At 41.0% G+C, this 26,101-nt stretch overlaps 1 protein-coding gene across 1 annotated transcript; it reads right to left on the reverse strand.

Annotated features, from left to right (window-relative positions):
* Nucleotides 1-1,342: 1,342 nt before the first annotated feature.
* LOC147121481 (paired box protein Pax-9-like) lies at nucleotides 1,343-20,524 on the reverse strand. Its single transcript, XM_085977815.1, has 6 exons — nucleotides 20,495-20,524; nucleotides 19,138-19,300; nucleotides 8,370-9,005; nucleotides 6,746-6,888; nucleotides 6,382-6,619; nucleotides 1,343-1,434 (listed from the first exon to the last, which is right to left on the reverse strand). The coding sequence occupies exons 1-6, from the start codon at nucleotides 20,522-20,524 to the stop codon at nucleotides 1,343-1,345; spliced, it is 1,302 nt and encodes a 433-aa protein (XP_085833941.1).
* Between the last annotated feature and the right edge of the window lie 5,577 nt (nucleotides 20,525-26,101).

The following is a 26,101-nucleotide window of genomic DNA, read 5'->3' on the forward strand; positions in this document are numbered from 1 at the left end:
CAGGTCAGCTATAGCATAGCCAGATGCAGTGAATATCTCCTTCTGTATTGCCGTAAATATATAAGATCACCTCCCCATAATATTAAACCATTTCACTGCTGGGCCAGATAAGACAAACAAAATAGCGCAGGCATGAATTCGTGTAATTGTCTTCGGGCCTAAAGCCCTTTACGTCTGTGAAATTATAAATAAGTTGTAGTCAAATATATGGATTTCTATGGTCCAGAGAGGTAACTAAATATACTTTTAAATGTAATATATTTCAGGATGGAATTATATACTTTGAACACTTAGAGTGCTATGCATTTAATTTATTAATGTAACGTGATTATTGTTTGCGTTTCAGTAAATGTTTCACATCCGGCAGCTATTACATTCTCTCAGACGTAAAGCATCTTAAATTGACACATAAAAGTATATAAAGGGCGAATAGAGATCTACGGCGATGAGTACAGTGAAAGAGAAAAGCCTGCCTTGTAATTTCACAAAACAACTGTAATTAATGACAGTACTTTCGTTGATAATTCAATAAGTTGGTTGATATCATACAATGTTTGTCCGCTGTTCCAATCGTTAATTACAAGACAGAGAAAGCCACGCAATGTCTGATTTACTCGAGGCACTTCCAGTCGTCGGTTTTATCGTTGTTTTATTTCAACATAAATGCATATTTTAAATTCAAAATATAAAAATATAAAATAGACCGCGAGGGCAAAATATTTTTACATTTACAGTATCGGATATACATCAAAATGTTCACAATTTGTTCACATCGTTTGTGGCGCCAACCGTTTTCTTTACGCGTTAGCCAAGTGTCTGGGTTCATAAAGCTATATACAAATACATTACACATAACTAGGGATGGCTTCCGTTACCCGCAAGGTAACGAAGAGTGCCAGATTTATAGGCGAAGCCTGCACTAATGATCCTTTTTGATTATATTATGGCTTATATTCCTATCAGCTACATACAAATATGATTTTCCAACAATTTACAAATATATGAAACTAAATCAAGACAAATTGGCCTCCCCGCCACCAACACCACGCTGAATTGAAGAAATATTAGGCTCTGAAGGTAGGGGATGTAAACTTTTTTTTCTCCAATTGGAACATCGTTTACCTTCACCTCGCTGCATTTGAGTTGCAGATTTATTTTCCAACAGATTCTGTACAGAGGGGTTATTTTTTTCGCTGTACTCGGAAAAATAATTTCCTTTTCAAAACAAAAAATAGCAGAGAGTGACAGTTCTTGGAAATGAACCTTGCGGTTAAGTATACAATTCGATCAGATCATTTGGAGCCGTTCGGTTTGTTACCAGTGTCCCGTTCGCGGTGGGGTTTTACGTGCTGGAGGCTGGGATTGAGAGGCCGTGCGCGTTGCCAAGAGCTTCCGGGGGCTTGGTAACCGGGTTCCCGGGTTTTCTGTCCGCTACTGAAATAAGAGCAAGAAGAAAAGAAAAAGTTTTAAGACAATAGACGAGCGAATTCTTAACTTGCACAAATTATGTTTTATTTTGGGTTTAGTTAACGCAGGCCGATCTATCCACTTGCCACAACCAGAACTGACCAGCGAGAAGGAAAAGGTGATAAAGTAGTTAATAAGGGGGATACATAAAGGTCGCATTTAAACAGTAGAGAATCGCCCTGACATCTTTACTGTTTTGATAAACGTCAACTATTGCTCAAAATTCATATATTCCAAAAAAAATGTACTCTCCATTCGCTTGCTTGCAATCATAAAGGATCCGAAACGACATGTTGAGATTACTATCGTTACGACAATGATTGTAATATATTGGAATCCTTTTTCAAACAAAATACACCATTATGCATCGCAAATCGAAGCAAGAGATTTACGTTAAAATTGGGCGCACAGAAAAATCGCCAATTCAGTTGGGAATACATTTTATAATTCAAAGAGCCGTTTGCAAACTTCTCATGCAAAACTTCTCATGCAAAACCTGCAAATGCTGGAAATCTGATATTAACAACAGCAAGATGTGCATGAAATACACAGCAGGCCAGTCAGCGTCAGAAAGAATAACCATCTACTAAAGTTTAGAATGTAAAAAACCTTTTATCAGAATTCCAAGTGTCCCCACCGAAACACTAAGCCGTCTCTGCAGATACTAACCGACCTGCTGTGTATTTCCGGCATTTTTATTTTCTCTTCCTACTTAAATATTTCTACTATGACCTAGATACACATTGTGGACGATTAGATAGTTACTCGCAGTGTACAGTATGGAGAGAGAGCCTTTTTTTAAAGGTGACAAAATGACATTATTTTCGGGAAAGTAAGACCACATCTAAAATAACTTGTCTGGTTGCCAGTCTCGCCGATACAGCAAATAATAAAAGAACGACTTGCATTTCTATAGCGCCTTTCACAGCCACCGGACGTCCCAAAGCGCTTTACAGCCAATGAAGTACTTTTGAAGTGGAGTCACTGTTGTAATGTGGGAAATAATTGATTTCTAATTTGTAAATGGAATATCGAGTTATCGAAGGGGCAATTCAGAATGTAATGCCATCCCTCTGTAGAATAAGGGCTCTAACTCATTGATATTCCAGTGGGATCTGTACCTGGGGAATGTTGCCGTCTGCTAGCGGCAGGAGGTGCAGGCGATTCCAGAATCGATTGAAATGGGGCTCATAATGGAGACGGTGTGACAATTGGCACGTCGTCGTTACTAAAATCAATGAAAGAAGGTGCTCAACGGCTATCTGTGGCTGCTGGGTCTCTCGGGAATTATTCCATTAGATGTTACCCAGGCTAAGAGAAAGATGTTCTTTTGATTGCCCGCGTTTTATGGCGAGATGACCAGAATCGCGGGTTCAATTTTTTTATTTTCTAAAATATATAAATTAGATAACTGGTGAAAAACAAGATGGTGTCTTCCGAAATCTATTGAATTCAAACACGGCGCCCTGGTTGGAAGAGGGTTCTTGCGCTCCCTCCCCCCACCACCACCTCACCTTGGATACCCGCCTACTGACTTGGAGTCGAAACATTTCCTGATTCATAATCACCTTGCATTTACTGTATTTGCTTTGAAAGCCATTTCATGTGCAGAAATAACACATGATTAGGGCACTGAAAGCAGTCAGGCCCACGCGTATGGAACACAGGGACAGACAGAGGCCGCTATCAGTCAGTCTCCTTGCAGAGTCTCTTGACAAGTCACACCAGCCTCCCCCTTTCTTCTTGCTTTAGGTCGTAACAAAACTCAGATTCCACGTAATAATCATGTGGAATAAGGATTTAAAATGAACGATAAATTTGAGACTTCCCGAATGAGTCCCACGTTCTTCTGAACGCTGCATAAAAAAAGATGCCCAAAAGCTCAACCTGATTCCTAAATGATGAAAGTATCCTTTGATGATGCGACTCCCTGTATTTTCCTATTCCACGTGGGAATATCGAAATACTACTACAAAATATACCAATGTTGTTTCAACCCCCACGTGCAGCTTAGGTAGAAAATAATCATGTGAGGATGAAACACTGGGTTTTTACATCATTGGGCCGCAATACACCTGACACTGGTTTTATGTTAAATTACATTCATATTCATATTCACACACCTTTTATGAACACGTCGTGCATGCAAATGGCTGCCATGCAAAATTAAGGAAGATCTGAACTCGTGCTCCAGTACTATATATACACATTTGTAAAATTATAGATTTTTTATTCAATCAGAAGGATTGTATTACCTGCTTAAATTTATACCATTGTGACACAATTGTCTTTTTTTGTAAGTGCAAAAAACAGGGCAACTTGTTCAAACAGTAGAATTCAAATCGTTGCTTCCTACGCCTGAAATTCTACAACGCACTTCCTCTATATTTAAGCCATTCTCTCGCTACCTTTAAATTCTCCAGTGTTGCAGCTCCAAAAATTTCAAATGCAATATTAATGTATTAACTAATGCTGAATTTACTTTCCGACTGAAATAAATGGCAGCTCCTACATTGAGTGTAAAGCACCGCGATTGGTTTTGAACTTTGTCAATAAAATTATATAATTATATATATAATTACAGGTTTATGATGACGGATGAATCCGATAGTCTGCACATTATTCATCAGTAGTTCTCCTTAAATCTGATATTGATTGGAAAAGGAAGTGAAGAACGTAGCAGACCTGGGTACCGTAAAATATCTATTCTATGGTGTGTTGTCTTTACCATTCAACTGGCCCGCTGATTCATACTCGTTCCCACAACACTCTATTAACACTGCACACACAAAGCTTCTCAAGCAAGAATTGCATCTCAAATACAGAAAACAATATCAGGTCGCCATATATTTCTATATATACATATATATAATTGCTATAGCAGAATCTTCTTTATATTAGACGGCGTAATGTAAAACCGGGTTATCTAAACCGCGAGTACTTTTCTGGTAAAAGAAAATGCTGCGGAATAAACGAAGCAAATGAGTTTGAACTAATTTGAGCAAGTTTTCACTTTGTTGGGGAAACACTGTGCGCTGTACAAATGTGCTGTTGTTTCTCACATCTAGTCACTGTCACTGCAAATGTGAATTATTCAAAATATGACAAAAAGCTGTTAGATTGTATAACAGTATTATTAGTTAGATTTTAGGATTATAACTATTGCACTTTGCATGCGGCGAATGTTTGTGTTCGCTGAAGAAAAGCGGCTATTGGGAAATCGGTTTAAGTGCATAAAATATTAAATGACGTGGATAGGGTAAAACCCGAATATATTTTACTTTAAAATAAGGCAGGATAGTGGGGCTAGAGATCATAAATACAAGCTGGTGAAAAATACATTTAGAACACATAGGATAACTTCTGCAGCAAAGGGCAATAAATGTCTGGAATAAACCATACCCAGGCTCGGTCGTACATTAGGGGGCTACCAGGGGACACAGTGGGATACCAGGGCAGGACAGCTTCATTACTAGAAGGACGGCTTCACTGCGCCAAATGGCCCTTTTCTTCTTTACTCATGTTCTCGTTAATAGAAGTTTTAGACTCTCCTTTCCAAAACAATTAACCACGCCATGTTTTATTAAGACTGAGACGAGTAACTGCACTGCACACCCGGCGTGTCACAGCCGAAGTACTGTCCAGTCAGCTACCGTACAGGTCACTCCTCATTTTAGACGTGTAAAAAAATTACTTGTAACGATTAATAGCGGCGTTACTTCCGCTTTACTGTTTACCATTTTACATTTTATCTACATCCACAGAAAATCTAGTCATTGTTATCCAACGTGAATGGATATTATATAATAAATGGGGTCTGGACAGAGTAGATAGATGGAAGCTGTTCCCATTGGCGGAAAGGTTTACCACCAGAGGACACAGAGTTAAGGTGATTGGCAAAAGAACCAAAGGCGAGATGAGGAAAAACTTTTCTACCAGCGAGTGGTTAGGATCTGGAATGCACTGCCTGAAAGGGTGCTGGAGGCAGACTCAATCTTATCTTTCAAAAGGGAGTTGGATAAGTATCTGAAGGAAAAAAAAGTGCAGGGCTACTGGGAAAGGGCAGGGGAGTTGGACTAGATGAGAGTCCGCACGGGCTGGACGGGCCGAAGGGCCTTCTTCCGTGCTGTAACCATTCTATGATTCCAGTTTAAATTGCAATCCCGTCTACTTGTCGTATTTTTCCGCGATTGTTTAACGATTCATCTTTAATTAGCAGTAACCGCTGAACAAAGTCTGATTTATAATACGATACAAACCAACATGAAAATTTATTAATCAAATGCACACCTTGTCATTTTCAGCTGACATACTAGGTGACCATCCAACATCAACTCTTAGTAACACAGCTCCTTATAGGCTGCTTCTGCGCACCGTATGCAAAGATTGTTGTGTCTCTAGAATGAAACAAAAGCAGCTTTTGGAAAATATAATTGCCTTCAGATTGTAACTGTTCCAAGAGAAATAACAACATTCTCAGAGTAGAATGAATGTAAATGCATGCAGTATGTTGCCGTCACGAAACACTGTCTCCTGACTAAAAAGACACATAAAACTTCAAAAGGGAATAACTGCTTCGATATGGAAAATGTACTTTGAGATCCATTCTGGCATTGAAGCTCCACAAATTCTATTTCCTGTCAGTTATGTGCTTTTTGACAATGAGCCATTATATTCTGTTGATCTACCCTGGCGAATATTTGCACTGATTTCCACATACAATCCCCAATGCAAAGCTGTATTAAAGAATACTTACCTGGAAGATGGTCTACTGCAGTAGCAATTTGTTTTTCAATCAGCTACTTTTGTTTCATTCCAAATGTTATGGAAACACTGTGAATCTTTTAATTGCTCTGACCCAGTTTTTTTTTGAGGAAATGGACCGTGGCCCTTATAACGAGCAAAGTGATTTACCTTCTCTAGCTGAGAGGTGTTTGAAGGGCATTGGTGCGTGGATGTCTCCGCCGTGCATGGCAATTCCTGGCCCAGAGTGGGAGAGACTGCTGCTCTGGGGCTGCCAGGGATGGCCAGTCATATAGCCGGCTCCAGGGCCACTGTACACTCCATAGCTCGGCACCTGGTTCGACGAGGGATAAGGGCCAACAGCGCAAGCAGGAACAAAACTACTCACAGCAGGTAGTGCAGATGGAGGCTGTAATACAACAATACCAAGTTTGCTTTACTTTAAGGTGCTAATATTAGAGGGAGAGACACGCAGAGAGTAGGAATACATCATTCATTATATGAAAATATACACAGGGGGCTGCTGGGTCAGTACCTGGGGGTATTTCAGATCCGGGTCGATCACCTGTTTTTCAATCCCGTTGACACTTTGAGTTGATGGGAAAGTTGGTCTATTGACGTTACTCCAATCTTCCATTTTTGTTTGATAAGCTGAAGCCTCGGTTCCACCAAGAGCAGCTAAAATACATTTTAAAAGATGTTATTGCTTGTAAACGCCATTCGATATTCAGTGTAACATGTAACAGAAGACATTTTGTTGTAAATTCGTTTTGTCTGCTTTTAAGTATATAAATGGGTTGTCTTAAATGTAAATGACAAACTTTTATCCTTGCTACAAGCACATTGTAATTCTAGATCGGATTTCTTTTCAAATGCATTTTAACGTAGATTTTCATTTATAAGACAACGCAAATTGTCTAATCATTTTGATATTATGCAAGCCAACCTTCAAACTTATATGTATAAAGCAATCCGAAAAATGAATCCTATGATATATAGTGTATATGATTTTTTTGGATTTCTTTACTTATCAAAAGCGCAACAAATACAATGGCCTCTTATAAATAAAGTAGGAGTCTGGCCGTATATGTCACCTCTCGAGATCAAAAGTTAAAATACCAAATAGAGGGTTAGCGCAAGTTCCGTACACACTGCACAGAATCATCTGCAGCACTGTCAAGATTCCAGAGCATTTGTCGCTACCAAAATACCGAGATCAACAATTTATCAACATCATTAAAAAATGTAAGGCCCGGATTTTCCTAAGTGACGGCGCTTGCCGCTGACCGGGAAGAAATCGGATTTTTATGGCGGAGTTTTGATGGCCGAGCGTGCCAGAGAATGGACTGACTGCGGGTTCAGTCGGTTTTGAACATCCATAGCTCATTCTCATTGCAAGTGTCCCATCGGCGAAAAGTCGGGAGATTTCAACAGGCTCAAGTTAGCAAACATTTTGCGAACGGTTTGTGGATTAGGGAGGTAACTAAAGGACGCAGGGACACGAGTTCAGGTAAGTGGAAGCCTAGGCCGCAAGGGCGCTGCTTGTGTACAAAGAAGGAAACACGGGGAAATATCTGAGAAAGGCCTGAACTTTATTGTTTAATGCTAGTGGGGGGATATGTTGCCCATAAAGAATAGTAGGAAAGGGACGTTGATGTTTTTAACACACTGAGTAGGTAATAAAGGCGCCGAGAAGGATACCTGTTACGAGTACTGTCATAGCAAATTCAGATACAAGAGTACTGAAGTGTGTGGCCTCCCTTTGCCCTGTCTTCCAATAACGACATTATTAATGGTATCACATCTACCAGAAGCATTTTGGTAAATCTCTTTTATATTGTAATCTGTTACTGCACAACCTATCTGTAGCTTTATGTGGAACAGAAGAGGCGCATTCAAACTGAAAGAATGCAAACACGGCATCATTAATGAGACCAGAATAAGTCTTGTGACAATTTACATATGTGGTTTTTTTTAAGACTAAACTGTGGCCTGACTCGGTAATGGATGCGACCTCGCTTCACCAAAACGACAAATTTGTAATAGTCATCCCCATCCATTCTCACCACGGTCAGTAACAAGATGGGTTGGCTATAGGCCGGGGTGGGGGCGGCGGGGGGGGGGGGGGGGCTGTTTGGAGGTGCTGGTAACCCACTAACCTGTCTGTTCAACGAGGCTTCTGAGTCCGAGGATGTTGGTGACTGAGTGAGCGGACGGCCATGCCCTGTGGATCCCGACATGTCCCGTAACCCCTGCCACAGGGACCCCTGTAGCACTGCCCATTTTCGCGGCCGCAGATGACATGTGGTTGGGGTAGGAATACTGGTAAATGGGATTGTAAGACAGCGTCGGCTGCGGGGGGAGCTGCTTGCCGGCCTCGTAGTGACCCGAATGCGACAGATTGCCGATCTTGTTTCTCAAGATCCTGCTGATGGAACTGACCGAAGGGACATTGTATTTGTCACAAACCGCGTCGGCCAGGAGCCGGTCCCGAATCTCCCAGGCGAAGATCCCCGGGTCGCCTTGCTTGTATTCCCTGATGTACTTCACCACGGTCGGGGTGGTGACCCTGGGCTTGCTGCCCCCGATGGCTCCGGGTAAGATGGAGCCCGTCTCGTTGTAACGGGCCAGGATTTTGCTCACGCAGCCGTGGGACACCCGGAGCTGCCTGCTGATGTCGCACGGTCTGATTCCTAGCTGAGCCAGTTCCACTATCCTCAACCTGATGGCGTTGGGAAGGGGTCTCCCGTTAACGAACACGCCTCCCAGCTGATTCACCTCGCCGTAAGTCTGATCTACGGGAAAGAAATGCAAAGAGACAACGGTGATAATCGCCCGCTTAAAAAAAATACCAAAAGGACCGAAATTAAACAGCTGTCAAAACATTGCACTTCCCACAAGCTTCTGAAGCCTGATCATGGAAATAAACGCCGGTTTCCAACAAAAATACATGCACGGGCTTAAAATATGAAGTCATGTATTTTGGAGAATAGTATTTCATTATTACCAACTCGCTTTTGATTATGTTTAGTCTCCTATTTCTCACCGGGGTACTCCATTGCATGTGCGCCTGTCGCAATGTAAAACTCGACCGGATCTTTTCAGTTTACAACCTTCCCGAATCAGACACGTTTCCATCTAGCTGTAATTCAGGCTGCTTCGAGTAATCGCCCCCACCCCCACCTACCCCCCGTAAATATATATTTTAAGCAGACTCGGGATCTGTCGCCCAAAGAATAAAAGCCTGCTATTTTTTTAGATATATATGAAAAATACCCCTTTAAGTCTAATCATGCAGATGCGAATCGTCGAGTGCAGAGGTCTCATTTCTGTTCTGAGCCTCACGTTATGCAGGCGTGTAAAACAACCTTTTATTCTGTTATCAAACTCATGCCACTGAACCATGCAAATAGGAGTCGATGCTTACCCATTGCCCAACGAGGCGAGAACTTTTCAGCAATTTTTTTAAAAAACAAACCTCCCCTTGCAATGGCTGAAAGTTTCCTTCTGCTAGCTGGAGCGAAGTCTGACCGGGGAAATACAGTGGCAGAGAGAACCAGACCCTGGCTCCGCGCACACAGGAGGAGAACTCCTTCCGCAACCCACGCTGAAGGCTTGAGGGGGGGAGAGCAATATTCAGACGGGGCTGCTCGAAAAGCACAAGGTGATCTTCATCCGATTAGGGCAAATTTGTATATCCTAGAGGCTGTAGTTTGTCCAGATCAATTTTACGCGTTTTTCCACGTCAATCTTGATGGTCACGCTGCGAAGTTCTCATTAGTCTTTCGTGGGCTCCCTCCTCTCCCCATTGGCTGCCTTGAAGCAGAACTTATTAATTCCGCTCGGAGACTTTCCGCCTTTTTGGCAACTCCTCAAAGTCAGGAGGGAAGCAACTGCTGAAGACTTGATTACTAGAAATTGCAATTAGAATTGGCGAAAGCATAAAACGCATGGATATCGGTGCCTGAAATGGGACAGTCCGCTTTTTCTTTTATTCCGTGTGTTTTATTTTGCCAGTTATTAAAGGCTTTTAAAAAGTATATGAAAGAAAAACAAAGCCACCCTACCTTTCATACTCCAGCCCCCCCGCCCTCCCTAAACACAACTCCCACTTCGATAGGGTCCGCGTCGCTCCATCGAAAGTACAGTCTCAACCTTGCAAAGGTACAGTTTGCGAACCCTTAAATAAAAAAGAGCTCGGAGGCGATAATCCACGTGGTACTTTAATTACGTGTTTTTTAATGAAGAATAAAGGCTGTGTAATTACATAAAATGAAATGACATATCATGTGTAATAAGTTTGGTTTAGTTATTGGACACCAGAGATGGTGGTACATCATCTAAACATTTTCTCATCAATAAAATCGGTCATTTAGTTCTCTAGAAAATAAAATTATTTAAACGATACGTTTGTTTCATTTCCCTCCGTTCTGTTTGTCCAATTCTCTTAAAAAGATCTATCATTAGTGGTTCCATTTTATTTTTGCGAATGACTACTGGAGAATGAGACAAGTGAGCATAGGATTTTAAAGAGAAGAATCCAATCTGCGGAGTGTGTCTATTAAAAAAAACCATTAAGCGCCTTTTTCTTAAAAATTAAAATAATCTTCATCTGTTTTCCAAGCCACCATAGAGTCGTTTCTTTTTTTTATTTTGAGAAATGAAACCTTAAAATAAACATTTGTTTTCCAAAAGCACCATATTAATGGAGACTGGTGAGAAAAGAAATTATCCTTTCTATTCAGGGACAAAACAGAACATTTACTCAAAGCTGTTGGAATTGAAACATGTACCCCCAAAACATGCCCATTTCTCCAGTTTCTAACCTTGCAATAAAAGCATCGCAAACCAGGTTTACAGTCTGTATTGTTCGAAATGACTGGCCGGGAATATATCTAATTAGCCGAAATAACTCCACTGATTTAAAAGGTAGACTGTTAGACCAATAGGCAGACAGCAGTAAAATAATACAAACAGCGTTCATATTTTTCAATATCTGAACTCGGTAACCACTATCTCTTATCAAGGAAAACTAGAATTTTAATAATCGCTTTTTCAGGTTACAAGATGGGAAAACTAATCTCGATTTTCCCATTGCATGGTTGCACTTACAATGTAAGCAGTAGAAAAGAGTACAGTAACCTCCAGAACACGCTGCATCGTCTGCACATTAGCAGTGTTTCTGATAACTATTTTAACTACCTGGACGGAAATAATACCTGCAGCTTTTTTCACAGTAGGGAAACCTTTGGTGTAAGTAACAAGGAAATCCCCATCGCTTCTCTGCTTATAACGAACCCCTTGTGATTCCAATTATATACAGTGTCTTAAATAACAAATACAGTAAGTCATCATCGAAAGTTTCACCCTGAACACCTTTTTGACGTTTACAAACATTTTCGCCAGCTTTCAAAATATTCCGAATGTGTATATATATATTTATATATCCTATTGCATGAATGCGCCTTTTGAGGCCAGCTTTGGTCGTTTAAGTGATAAGACGGTATATCGCCAGGAAGGCACAATCTGCGTACCGTATGTCGGCATGGGGGGGCATATCGTTAATCTGCTCATCCTTTACACAGTTGAAATAATAATATATTCGTCGTCCCACAGGTCACAAAAAAACTGTCAGTGCTCCTGGAAGTTGCAGTTTATGGTTTCGGGACGTGCCTGGCTTGTTTCTCCCGTAGAGACACACATGTAAGAGATCAGCACAGGTCAAACTTGCAACCCTTTTCTTTCTCTCCAAGCGGCTCGGAGGGGGAAGTGACCAGATAAATAAAAGGAAAAACCTGAGAAAAACAAATCTCACCAGCCATTCAGGTGCTTACACAAGACGAGCTGGTATTTGGGATTCCACAGCCTTGAACAATGCTATGCAAGCAAGACTCCGCTGGGTCGCCCCCTCTAATCCTTTATTTAAATATCGGGCAGCAATTCAAAATATTAATGTGAACATATCAATAAATCTCGCATACGAGCACTAACGCCAAGTCCCACATTCGCTTGCAATCTGTAATTAAACGGTATAGAAATCGATCAAATAATATAGAAAGAAATCGAAAAGTATGTTATTTCAATATTGTAGCAGCCTGTGAAAACTCGCTAAATTATTATAGCAAAATATTTGCCCGATTAAAAACAATTCTAATGCATACAAAGAACATGGGGTTATTAAAGAGTCGGAATGAAAACATAGAAACGCCGAATATTTGATAAACGGGGCGTAATTTCACAGATTTTAGCCGATTGTTCAGTGGTAGTGGATACCTGTACATTTGCGTTAGACAATCAAATGATGTCGGAATGATAACTGCCGCAGACGTTCATTTATTGGAATACTAAATTGTCATCATTCTGTCAGGGTGCACAATGTGTGCAAATTACAAGTTAGTGATAAAAATCCATTCATTATTGTTGGTCGTTGCGATCTTTAATAAGATGATGAATGTTGTGTCTGAATCAGTTATAAATATTAGACATAAGTCACCTTTCCTTATTCTATGCGAAGTCAACATTTCGAGACTGGTACCCGAAAAGAGAAGAATCCCGCATCAGTTATATAGGAAAAATATATTTTGGGCATTATTTATTTACCCCCGTCTAGTCCAGTAAAATCGCACACATATATTTTGTCCGTCGTTTATGTATATTGCTAGGACTTTATTTTATTAACAGAAATCCTGAGACTCGTTTGGAGAGTAAAAATAAATAGGAACTCTATTGATGTCTCCTCTCCTGGCTGCAAAGTACGAGATGGCTTTATGATCCATCAACACTTTCCCCAAGGGAAGCACTGAACCCCATCTAATAAAGCACACATACATTGGCGGCAGACCATGCGAAATGAGATGTTGCCCTCAACTGATCTTGTCTAGTACAATTTTGCTGGTCAACCTTAAATGTGGAGAAATGGAACAAAGGAACAGGAGGAGGCCATTCAGCCCCCTCGAACCTGTTCCACCATTCAATGAGATCATGGCTGATCTGTATCTCGACTCCATTTACCCACCTTAGTTCCACATCCCTTACCTAACAAAAATCTATGCACCACCGTCTTGAAAATTTCAATTGGCCTAGCCTCAACTGCTTTTTGGGGGGAGAGAGTTCCAGATTTCAGTTTCAGAGTAAGTAAGAAAAGGTTTAAGTGTGGATTTGGTAACCCTAGCTGGGCCCAGCGAGATACCAGGATTATCGGAATTTTTCATGAGAATTGCTAATAACAAATATACTTGTAAATCAAAGAGTGAAGCATCACAGGCGTTTCACAGGAGAGTAATCAGACAAAAATTGACACAGAGTCGCATAAAGAGATATTAGGACAGGTAACCAAAAGTTTGTATAAAGAGGTTGGTTTTAAGGTGCATTTCAAAGCTAAGGTTAAGATACAGATCAGCCATGAACTAATTGAATGATATAATTGGAACAGGCTGGAGGGGCTGAAAGGCCTACCCGATTCTATTTTCCTATGTTCCTAAAGGAGGAGAGAGGGGCTGAGAGGTTTAAGTAGTGAATTCCGGAATTTAGGGCCTAGGCAGCGGAAGGCCAATGGCGGGGTGATTGAAATGGGAGTGGGTGCGCAAGAGGCCAGAATTGGAGGAGTGCAGAGATCTTAGAGGGTTGTGGGGCTGGAGGAAGATACAGAGATAGTGGGGGGGGGGGGGGGGGGGAGGCCATGGAGGGATTTGAAAACAAGGATGAGAATTTTAATTTCGAGTCGTTAGATAAGACCCGATAAGGAAATTAAAATACCGAAATCGTCCGAAACTGATCTGTGCCACCAGGAGCCAGCCATTGGCTTGTAAATAAACTATAATCCAGGTGCTAATCCGAAGGTCTGTATGACCCTTCGGAAACCCGAACCCGATTTTCGGAGAATGTGTTGAGTTTAACAGAAGAGTGTCTCCTCCTGGTGGAAATCCCGGGCATTGTGACTGGAGCGGGAACACTTCCAATGAGGGATGCGAATGATCGGTGAAGTCTCGAGTAACGCTGGCTGTTCGAGGCAAATCCATTACCGAGGGGGTTTCTGGACTGCAAAAGTCCCATTTGCCAAATGATACCAATCGCGGAATTGTTTGAATTAAAGAATCTAATTTGAAATGTAAGGTAAGGTTGTCGCGTGTATGTTTACATGGATCATTTAAGAAAGCAGTAACGTGCCGCACGTGTAAAAAGGGCAGAAAACAAAACCCCAAAATGCTTCTGCTCTGGGTGTAAGGTTCAACGCATTCTTTTCCAGGAAAAAATGTTTAGGTTTAGTTAGAATGATGCTTATATTTTTTGTTTGCTCCTGAAGTTGATTTTGATGTGTTTCAAGTAAGCAAGCTAAATGTAGTGCATTAAAACAGCATCTAACATGTCAGTTCTACAGGTCGGTTTGTAAATAGACCAGTTCAGTGAAAACAGATGATTTTTTTAGTGCTAAGATGCAGGTGTTTATTGCTTACCGATGATATTAAATATAATTAAAAATCCAGCCATGAATTTCAAAACTCAGATGTCGTGTTTATGTATGTATTGCACGAGAAGTATCGACCAGGATTGTTGTTTCTATGGCGGAAGAGAACTTCCCTGTATAAAAGTGCACTCCGAAAACCAAACTGGAACAGTGCTGGTCGTGTGGTGCCGTATAGCGAAACGGACAGGCGGTAGACATTGTTTATCATTACCTTTACATCACCCATAATTGTATGTCTGTGTCGGAACCGCTCTGTACATGTCTGGCTTCAGTTGCCCGTCTCTCTGTCCGCTCTGTACAAAACGACCTAGTACGGTATGGAATATTTACAGTGCAGAATGCAGTTCTAAATTGCCGTAGACCGATTTAACTTTCTTTATTTCCTTGGTTTACATGGATCATTTAAGAAAGCAGTAATGTGCCGTGTAAGAGGGCAGAAAACAAAACCCCAAAAACTTTGTCTCCTTCTCCTCGTTTAAAGATTAAGAAAACAAGTAGTAATCGTAATGGGTGTTGTCGACATCACGATAGTCTAAATCAAATTTACATCAGATGTGTCTTGTGTCTCGTTACAATGTAATCGGGATTGTGAGTTATAAATTAATGCACTCGATATTATTGAGTGTTATTCCTTTGTAATTTGTCTAAACGTAATTATAAATTGGTTTCCCATTTCTTAAACGGTTGACAGTTTTATGGGTCCCACAATGCGCAGTTAAAGAGACCATGTTTGATTAACTAATCGTTACTGGATGTATATTTCTGAAGTCTGCTTCTCTTTTAATGTACTGTAGCCTACAATTTCCTGGTTTCACGGGCTATAGTAATGTAATTAAGGAACAGTGTCTAGCAAGTAGTCTGGGGTTCTTTGCTATAACGATGTGAACTTAAAGAGAGAAAAAATTACATATTTTTATATGGCGAATTACAGGAACTCCCCCCCCCCCAAAAGGATATTATTTGTCGCATATGTTTATTTCCAAAATACTCAGCTCTGTAGCCCGGAACAAACAAATATTTTAGATTTCACGGTTTAAAATTATTTTTATTTAGACGACCCAGATTCGGTCACACAACACATAAAATAAATATACCAAATGTTAATAAAATGCCATTTAATCAACGTTTTGTTTTGCTTATAAACAAAAGTTTCACATTGCATTGTCACATGGTAGTAGTGCCCTGGACATATTTAAACGAGCAAACATCACAATAAACTGGAGAGTGTACAATAATACCCATAACCGGTGCTTCTTGCACCTACTTAAAGGACCCAAATCATTGCGGATTGAGAGGGGAATACCGATTGTGGGTTTTTTCCCCCGCAGATAGTGGTGGAAAGTGTTAATTTCTGTCATTCATTGTGTCAGTATTAGAAACTGTCATCCAGGTAATGAAACGAGGGAAATGGAGCGTGTGTTGACTGGTGATTAATGCACCCCCGGATTGGTTTCAGCACGGGATGAAGTTAAGTACATAAACTGTAGCCGGGGTGCATTAATCACCCATGAACGCTCGCTGTTGGATTTGTCCTGCTTATTGTGCCGTCGGTTCTCGGAGCAAACTGATCGGGGAATGGCCTCTGCTGGCGTTGCGTGCACAGCTCGCCGGCTGAACGCGGCCCCCATCAAACTACAGTCAATCATTTGGATTATAAAAGGCGGATTTAGAAGTTTAACTTGTATAGTTTAAATGCTCGCCTTTTCAATACGCTTGGCTGAATTTAATCCACTTGCACCCTACTGCCAGCAGCCTGCGAGTCTGTAAAGGGTCGCAAGCAACCAAATGAAACGCAGCAGACCGCTCCTCACCAAGTTGGACAGTCCGAATTCCCGCTCTTTCTCAATTTACGAAGAATGGTCAGGACTTCACAGGAAATTGGCTTTTCCTATTTACAACTGTTAGGGGCATTTTCACACGAACCCTCTCCTCAGCCAGACTCCTACAGAATTATTTTGATGTTGAATGAAAATAGCGGATAAGTCTTTCGAAAACTAATTTAAATTAATCTGCTAAAATAATTTCCCCAATAGAACCGAGGATAATCGGATGCGGTATTGTCAGTTTAAAAAAAAAATTTAACGTGGAGTTTAGGGCATTTTTTAAAACGCGACGCATTCTGCCTTCTTCCGTAGAATAGGACAAAATCCAAAACAGACGAGATGAGGAACTGGCTTACATTTTGATGTGGATTGCGCCTTCGGTAAATTTTGGGAACTTCTATTTTATGTTATGCAAGGAGCCCAATTACAAATAATATGCTGTTCATCAAACTAATAATATGTCTATTTCGTTCACTTCAGTATTTTCGATATGGCTCGCTCTTATTTGAATTGTTTGATTCTTGACGAGTCGAGATGTCAGCTAATAGATCAAATGTAGACAATTTCTCAACACACAGAACACTTGTAATCACTTTGACTAACGCCGTATTCACCACGTAACTAGATTCAACAGACCCTTTCTAGTAGCTATTATATTATTTACGTTTTCGTTTGGATGATATGGAAGAATAACCGGTTGACTCAGAAACAGGAACTATATAGGAGTAAAAATATATGCCTACACACACGCATCAATAAATGGACATCGTCTATGCATAGGTTACGCATATGGCTTGTCCAGAGAGGCAGATTCGGGATACGAAATGTTATACTTAAGAGCCACGCTAAATGCAACATCACAGGGCCGAGGAGCAGTCCTTAAGTCTAATCACTTCCTTAATCTTTGCCAAATATGCCAACAGCTGTACAACAACAACCCGCCAGTATCAGTTAGATATCTGAGCGCCTTTCATTGTGGAGGTTGAGAGGGTGGTAAGATTACTATTCACTAGCAGCACAAACATTACCCCCTTGTCCCGGCGATGGTTCGAGTTTTAATCTCATGTGTAGATAATGATATTTTGTTTCAGATATGGTTTTCATTTTCCATTCTCTCTCCCTCTCTGTATAAACGTCGTTTTTATTGAGTTAAAAAATGCTGTGCCGCCGGTTTTGATTTACTGTATGCGAGTTTGTGATCTCATTGCCCAGTATGGAAAATATTAGACTAGGTCCAGATTGCGTGCAATAAGCAGACCAGGAGCAACATGGGGTAAGAATAAAAATGTCTGTATAAGACTATACAAGCGATACAATAACATAACTATATACATCGTATCCTCGCCCTTTCTAACAATTGAATTTTGAACTAAATTAATTGTCTTTAAAATCAATAAAACAATTACTCGTTACCGTGTTGTGTAGCTATATCTTTTTCAAAAATTACAGTTGTCTGTTTCGTTCGCATTCCCTTATTATGGGATAAACGAAAGTTAGAAAGCCGTTTGGAATTGATTTAATGTATAAAATTTTATCCTGTTAATGGCAAGTTGTAAATGACTATATTTACCTTAGCGAGGACTGGGCGATAGGAGTGAAAGATCATCAACGATTCATCAGAGGTGCTGAGACCTCCAAAGAATGATTCTGCAAACAATGGTTTATGCATGAGATAAGTACGTGTCCTTTTTGCACTTGGCAGCGACAATACAGTTGGCCAGCCCATGGTGTTTCGCCTCTTTGTTGTCAGAATGTTCCCGAATGGGGACTTATTTTAATGGTTTTAATAGCTCCCAGTCTGACTCGTGATTATCCAACAGGCAATGTAATGCGTCCTTCGCGATAAACAAGTGACACCGCAAACGGTAAGAAGCGAAGGACTCCCTTTACCTTTCTGTACACGTTACGGGGTTTGCCTCCTTAACCCAGCCGACCTAAAGCTTTGCTGTTCACGCAATTTATCTCTTCCATTTTACACATTTTGAGGGCATGGGTCCCATTTAACTGTGGCAACTTCCTCACAGGAACCTTGTATGACGCCACGTGTGGAACAAGCACAGCCAGAGACACAATCAGCTGACATCACCGACTAACTCCATCTGTTTGTCACTGTTTCTGACTGGGAGGCGAAGCACTGCTCTTCTGTCCAATGATCTAATTTGGATGTAAATAAAATATGAAAGATGAATGCGCCGCAGCATGGGTTACGGGTCTCCCTCACATAGTTCTGTCATCTTGTATCCTGTCACATTTACTTTAAGAAAGTTGGGTTTAATTAACTTCCAGTGAAACGTTTTATTAGTCTGATCCGGGAGTGGGGGGGGGGGGGGGGGTGAAGCATAAGCAGCATACAGTATTTATAAAATTATAATCATGTAGAAGTCGCCACAACATTTTATGACAAATAGTAACAGTAACACAAAAAAGGAATTCAGGCAAACTAGCTCATATTTAACCGTGCTTTGGCTTAGATAAACTGACCACACAGTACAAAGTGCACAGTGATATTTCCTTCAAAGTTACATTCATAAAAAGATGAAGAGTTCATGCTTTACATTGTGCTTGATGTTCTATACGTATAACGTAAACCATTCCAATTGATTTAATTGCTTCTAATAATGGCTTCCTCGGGGTTTTTACATGCAGTGATTTTCCAGTGCAGGAACTGCTGGGTCTCACAAACAGCAAGTCCTGACATGCTCTGTGAATGGCCAGTCTTGCTGTCATTCATGAACATCTCTACAAATTGTTGTCTATCATCCTGTTTAGTCTCTTGAGCGGGGAGTGACACACCTCTGGGAACCTGCAAGAACACAAAACTCCAGCTTCTCAACATAGGCATAGGGCTCCAACAGAAAACAGAGAGAATGCAATTGCATAATATTTTTCTTGTAATTTTTATGTCTTTAACACATTACAAACCTCAGGGGCTCAGGTTAGTGGAGAATCCAAGATGGTAGTTGAAAGGATTTTCAAAAACAAATATTTTGAACAACATGTTGCTAAATGCCTATTTTGTATTTGTAGAACTCATGAATCCAATTTGCTACTTGCTGATTGGTAAACTACCTACCTGTTCAGTTTCGCTTTTGTTTTATGAATATAAAATTTGAGCCAATCAGTGGCAAATATGATGCAGACATTTGCATCCAGACAGGTGCGATGCCTGAAGTGCGATGAGTAAAACAGGTGTTTGAAGGACTGTTTTGTTTCGATATATCTCCGCACAATGATGAACACATGGCGTTCTGAGCTAAAATAAAGGCCTGTTGTACATCAATCAATCTGCAGTTGATAATAGGAGTGGATAATCCCATGTAGTGATTCCAGCTCAACATTTTAGTAGTTTTGATTAAGAAAACCTTGACTTAGTTTAGGATACCTGCACATGATTATGGACACCTTCATGGGCCAGAATGGTGCTCTGTTGGGTGTTGCATAATCCCTAGGCTGAAGTGAAGCTGGTGCTATTTTAAAATGTAGATCATCCATGGTTCTTAGGGCTTCCAGCTTCCGTTCAGTCTTTTACTAAATGTTGATGTGTATCAGTGTAGATTTTAAAACACCTTTCTGCATACGTCTCCTGTCAAGGGAAGATAAAATTAAACATAGCCTATAGAGTATGGAAATATTATAAGCACGGTTCTATTCTGCTCATTAATAAACACCGTCTCTTCACATTTAATTTATACTGAAAAATAACACCTCTCTGTCGTACATAGCCCATTGCTTATGAATTGGAGTGCTTGAATCCACCGAGACATGATTGACCGAGACTACTTTGGGGGGGGGGGGGGGGGGTGGAGATTAGTGTTAGTTGTTGCTATGGAAAGTACATTTTAAGGTGGGTTTTCCTGTGCCTTTTGCCCGGCATTTTGAATGAATGATAGAAGAGCAATGATATGCTTGTACAAGTACTGAAGCAAGGAATTAAGGAAAGGTGCTTCCATTGATAATGGAAGCACCCGGGCTGTGATCTCATTCTTCAATCACTTACTTTATTCTTGATTCTCTGAGACAGTTCCATCACTTACACACTGTTGCTTACACTTTGTATAGTCATTATTTGAAGCAATTATACTGCCAGGTTGTTGTCACTGCAAAGCAGTGTGGGCTGAACAATCTGAATTACAAGAACATTAAAATGAAAGATGTGACGACATATCCATCAGCCCATCCTGAAAACATTATACATTTATTTGTTGATGCTTTTTAAGGGGAGTACAGAAATTATAGGGTCGAAGCAAAGAAAGATCAGAAAGGCAAGGAGAGGTTATGAAGAAAGACTGGTAGGTAACAAAACGGAAATAGTAAAGGATTTTATAAACACGCAAAAAATAAAATAATGTTATAAGAAAGGGTAGGGCTGATTGGAGATGAAAAATGAATCTTCTTATGGAATTTGAAGGAAAAGCAAAGGTACTAAATTAATATTTTGCCTAGGTTTTCACAGAAGAGTGTGGTAATTGGAAGGAAAGGGTGCAAGAGGAGGAGTAATTAGATAGACTAGCTATTGATAAGGAAGTAGCACAGAAAAAAAATTGATGGAACCTAAATTGAAAAAGGCATAGGGTTCTGATGGCATGCAGGGCAGTTCTCCCTGGTGTACTGGCCAATATTTATCCCTCAACCAACATCACTAAAGAAAAACAAATTATCTGGTCATGATCACACTGCTGTTTGTGGGACCTTACTGTGCGCAAACTGGCTTCCAAGTTTCATACATTACAACAGTGACCATTTCTAAAAAGTACTTCATTGGCTGTAAAACATTTTGGGATGTCCTGAGGGTGTGAAAAGCGCTATATAAATGCAAACTCTTTCTTTCTTTCTTTCCTTCCTTCCTTCCTTTCTTTTTTTTTTTCTTTCTTTATCTTTCTTTCTTTCTTTCTTTCTTTCTTTCTTTCTTTCTTTCTTTCTTTCTTTCTTTCTTTCTTTCCTTCCTTCCTTCCTTCCTTCCGAAATACCAAACGCTCAGACCACAATCTTTCAAAATGTTTTGGACATGGAAGTTGCGCTGGAGGACTAGAAAGCTGCTAATGTAAGACATCTGTTCAGAAATGGAGAAAGGGATAAAACCAATATATATAGACTGGTCAGTCCATAAGTTTATAAGTTTCTAGAGACTATAATAGAGAATAAAATTAATACTCACTTACAAAGACATGGGTTCATTAAGGACAGCCAGGACAGATTTGTAAAAGTCAAGTCAAGTCTGACGAATTAAATGGAGTTCTTTGAGAAAAGAATGGAGTGCAGTGGAAGTTGTATATGTGAGTTCTCAAAAGGTGCTTGATGAGGTGCTGCATGGGCAGCTAGTTGCTATAATGAAAGCACACAGTATTAAAGAGAATGTGGCAGCATGGATAGGAAGTTGATCAGAGTCAAAAAATAGAGAGAAATAGTTAATGGATCTTTCTTGGACTACAGCAACATAAGCAGCAATATTCTCCACATGGCGGTGGTGGGACCATTGCTCTTCTCAATATTTAAAAATAATCAGGAAGTGGGTCCGGGGGGGGGGGGCATATATATCAAAATGTGCAGATGACACAAATGTAAGGACATGTTTAAGTATGACAAAGACTGTAAGTAGCTTCAGGAGGACATAGATAGGTTAATAGGTTGGGCAGATGGATGTCAGATGAAATTAAATGTGTAGAAATGTAAGTTGATTTATTTTAGGAGGAAGAATAAGGACATAACATTTATTAAATAGTACATTTTAAAAGGAGTAGAACTTAGAAGCAATTCACAGCCAACAAAGTACTTTGGAAGTGTAGTCACTGTTGTAATGAAGCGAAATGTAGCAGACAATTTTAACACAGCAAGGTCCCACAAATAACAATGAAATAATTGACCAGATAATCGTTTTTTGTGGTTTAATTGAGGGAAAAATGTTGGAGAACTTTTCTTCGATAGTGCTATGGGATCTTTTACGTCTACCTGAGGGGCAGATGGGACCTCGGTTTAACATCTCATTTGAAAGACTCTGGCAGTGCAGAACTCCCTCAGTATTACATTGACGTGTCAGCCTAGATTATGTGCTCAAATCTCTGGAGTGAGGCTTGACTTAGAAATGAGAGTACCACCACTGACACATAGAATCCTAGGTTTTACAAATTTGAGGTACAGAATACAAAAGCAAAGAAGTAATGCTAAACCTATACAAATCATTGGTTATGTTGGAGTTAGAATATTGTGTCAAGGTTGGGCATTCTTCTTCAGGAAGGCTGTCAACATCATGGAGAGCTTGCAGAAGAAATTCACTACGGTGAGACTCTTGAGAAACTAAAGCTCTTTTCATTAGTATAAAGTTCAAAATTATGTAGGGATTATGTAGGGATTTGATAAGGTAAAAAGGGAAAAAAAAACTTTCCACTGGTTGGCATGTCAGGGGGAATTTTACGGGGTCAGCAGGCACATTTGGTGGTGGCTCGGGTGGGAATTCTTTGTTTTTGACAGCAGGTAGGGAACCCACTGTCAACCAACCACCACGCTAGTTTCCCAAATGTCGGGACTGTCATCGCTGAACAGACCCGACACCAAGCGGTGGGGGAGGCAATTTAGATGCTTAAGTGTTTGTTAACAAGCACTTAAAAACTATTTTAAGCTCACCTTTAAATTTTACGAGTTCGTCCATGGGTTCCACGCTGCTCGGAGATCACGTCAGGTAAGCAGGTCGGGAGTTATGTCACCATGACATCATTTCTTTAATTGACAGCTGCAAATGTGCTATAAAAGCTCCCGTCTCATAGCTGTTCAATTTAAGTTTTATGCAGGTTGCAAGTGTTTGGAGTAAACTCTGAATCCAGTGTCACCTCACTGGAACAACCTCTCTCACCATTGACAGATCGCTTCTGTCATCTCAACTTCACCTGCCATCTATTACATCAGTATCAGTGCCCTTGAAACTATCTCACCATGGTCCTCAGAATCCCACCACGACCAGCCTCAACACCAGTAGCACCAGGCACACCAGCAGCACCAACAGCAACAACAACCTTCTCCGCAATCACCTGATGCTGCACAGGACACAGGGCATCAGCACCTGGCCACATTGCTGGCCAGGAGGCCAGTGATGGCCTCACCGTAACCAGATTTACTTCAATTGACACTGTACACCCTGACTGCCACATGATGCACCAGGTTGGCACCATTCCACACCAACACCATAAAGCATCCCTACAATGCCCAAGCCATTCCTTTCACACTCATCACCATTGCGGGGGATATTGTTATGTCTCACCATTCACTGCAACTCACTAAGCCACTCCCAAAGGTGCACAGAAATCTCTCTGTCCAAGAAGGCAAAGTGTTCAAAATAAAGGTTTCAATGTTTGACAGCACATTAACAGAAACGTCACATGGACATTGGCTAAAACACACAAGTGCCTACCATTGTGTGTTGTTAGTTGGTATGATTGGACTAGGGTGAGGATGAGTGTAAGGGGTGGCTAGTGAGATGGGGAAGTGATCATGTAGATAGAGAGGGATGGGTGGAGGTGCAAGGTAAGTTGGTGTGAGTAAGGATATGCAGAAGTAGGGTGGGGAAGGCAGAGTGATGGGGATGTGATGAGTGGCACAGCAGGATGAGGTTGAGTGTGGCTTTGCAGTAACGTTTCGTGATCTACTGAGATCATTGAAAGCTTTGTGCCACTGCAGCCTAGTCCTCCTGATAACATTCCTGCTTGTGTCCTCCTGTGCATTATGCAACCAGGCTGTGTTGATCTCCTGGGGAGGTCTCTTCCACCCATTGGAAGGGAAGTGAACCTCCCTGTGTGCAGTGACTCCCTCCATAAGCATATGGAGGGAGTCATGGGAGAGTCTGGGTGCAACCATGCACCTCTGTGCCATGCTTGTCAGTGTTTGCAGCACCTCAATGCTGTAGAACACTGACAGTACAACTGTCAAAATAAATTTGCGCATGGTCCCTTTAAGGAAACCGGCTGATGACGCATCATCAAGTGACATCATCAGACCAGCTTCCTTCAATTGGCTGGCAAATGCGCTGGGCAGGTTTAACAAGCCCAATCAACGTAAGATCACTTTGGACAGCAGGCTGGAGCCGGCAGCGGGATTGCAACCCGGTAGGGGAAATCGCGGCCTCAGTAACTAGAGGACATAAGTCTAAGATTATCACCAAGGAACAAAAATATAGATATTAGTGAAATTCTTTTATGCAGAGGGTTGTCAGGACATGGGATCCCTGACCAGAAAGTGGTGGAAGCATCATCCATAATAGATTCTCATTTACATGCTGCCCCTTGGCGACATCATCTGAAAACACAGCGTCAGTTCCCACATGTACACTGACGACACCCAACTCTACCTCACCACCACTTCTCTCGACCTCTCCATGGTCTCTAAATTGTCAGACTGCTTGTCCGACATCCAGTTCTGGATGAGCAGAAATTTTCTCCAATTAAATATTGGGAAGACCAAAGCCATTGTTTTTGACCCTCGCCACGAACTCCATTCCCTAGCCATTGACTCCATCCCTCTCCCTAATATCTGTCTGAGGCTGAACCACACTGTTCGCAACCTTGGTGTCACATTTGACTCTGAAATGAGCTTCTGACCACATATCCACGGCATAACTAAGACCGCCTATTTCCACCTCTGTAACATCGCAAGTCTCTGCCCTTGCCTCAGCTCATCTGCTGCTGAAACCCTCATCCATGCCTTTGTTACCTCTAGACTTGACTATTCCAATGCACTCCCACCTTCTACCTTATGTAAACTTGAGGTCATCCAAAACTCGGCTGCCCATGTCCTAAATCACACCAAGTCTCATTCATCCATAACCCCTGTGCTCGCTGACCTACGTTGGCTCCCAGTTAAGCAATGCCTCGATTTCAAAATTCTCATTCTTGTTTTCAAATCCCTCCATGTCCTCACCCTTCCCTATCTCTGTGATCTCCTTCAGCCCCACAACCCCCCAAAATATCTGCGCTCCTCTAATTCTGCCCAATTGAGCATCCCTGATTATAATCGCTCAACCATTGGTGACCGTACCTTCTGTTGCCTAGGCCCTAAGCTCTGGAATTCCCTGCCTAAACCTTTCCACCTCGCTACCTCTCTTTCCTCCTTTAAGATGCTCCTTAAAACCTACCTGTTTGACCAAGCTTTTGGTCATCTACCCTAATTTCTCCTTACGTAGCTCGGTTTCAAATTTTTTGCATTATAATATTCCTGTGATGCGCCTTGGGATGTTTTACTACGTTAAAGGCGCTATATAAATACTTGTTGTTGTTGTCGATTTTACATGGGGTTAATATTTACAAAATAGAAATCGAATAGGGCACAGAAATAAAGGGCAGGGAAATGGGACAAAGTGGATAACTCTTTCAGAGAGCTGGCATAGGCACAATGGGTTGAATAGCTTCCTACAGTGCTGTAAAACGTCATTAAATTCAGGGTGAGATGCAGCTGGCAGTATAACTTGAGACTGTCAGTTGAACATCACAATCTGTAGAAATCAGTCAAAGACCAGTGTCTGCAGTATAACTGCAACACCAAATTATTTCTGAATACAGGATAAGCATAGGCTAGCAAAATGAGTATCATCTCTTCCTGCATATTATGATTTGTACTATCAATT

The sequence above is a fragment of the Somniosus microcephalus genome, chromosome 3 (assembly GCF_052327205.1).
Source record: "Somniosus microcephalus isolate GS21.2 chromosome 3, FLI_Smic_1.0, whole genome shotgun sequence".
Classification (NCBI taxonomy): Eukaryota; Metazoa; Chordata; class Chondrichthyes; order Squaliformes; family Somniosidae; genus Somniosus; species Somniosus microcephalus.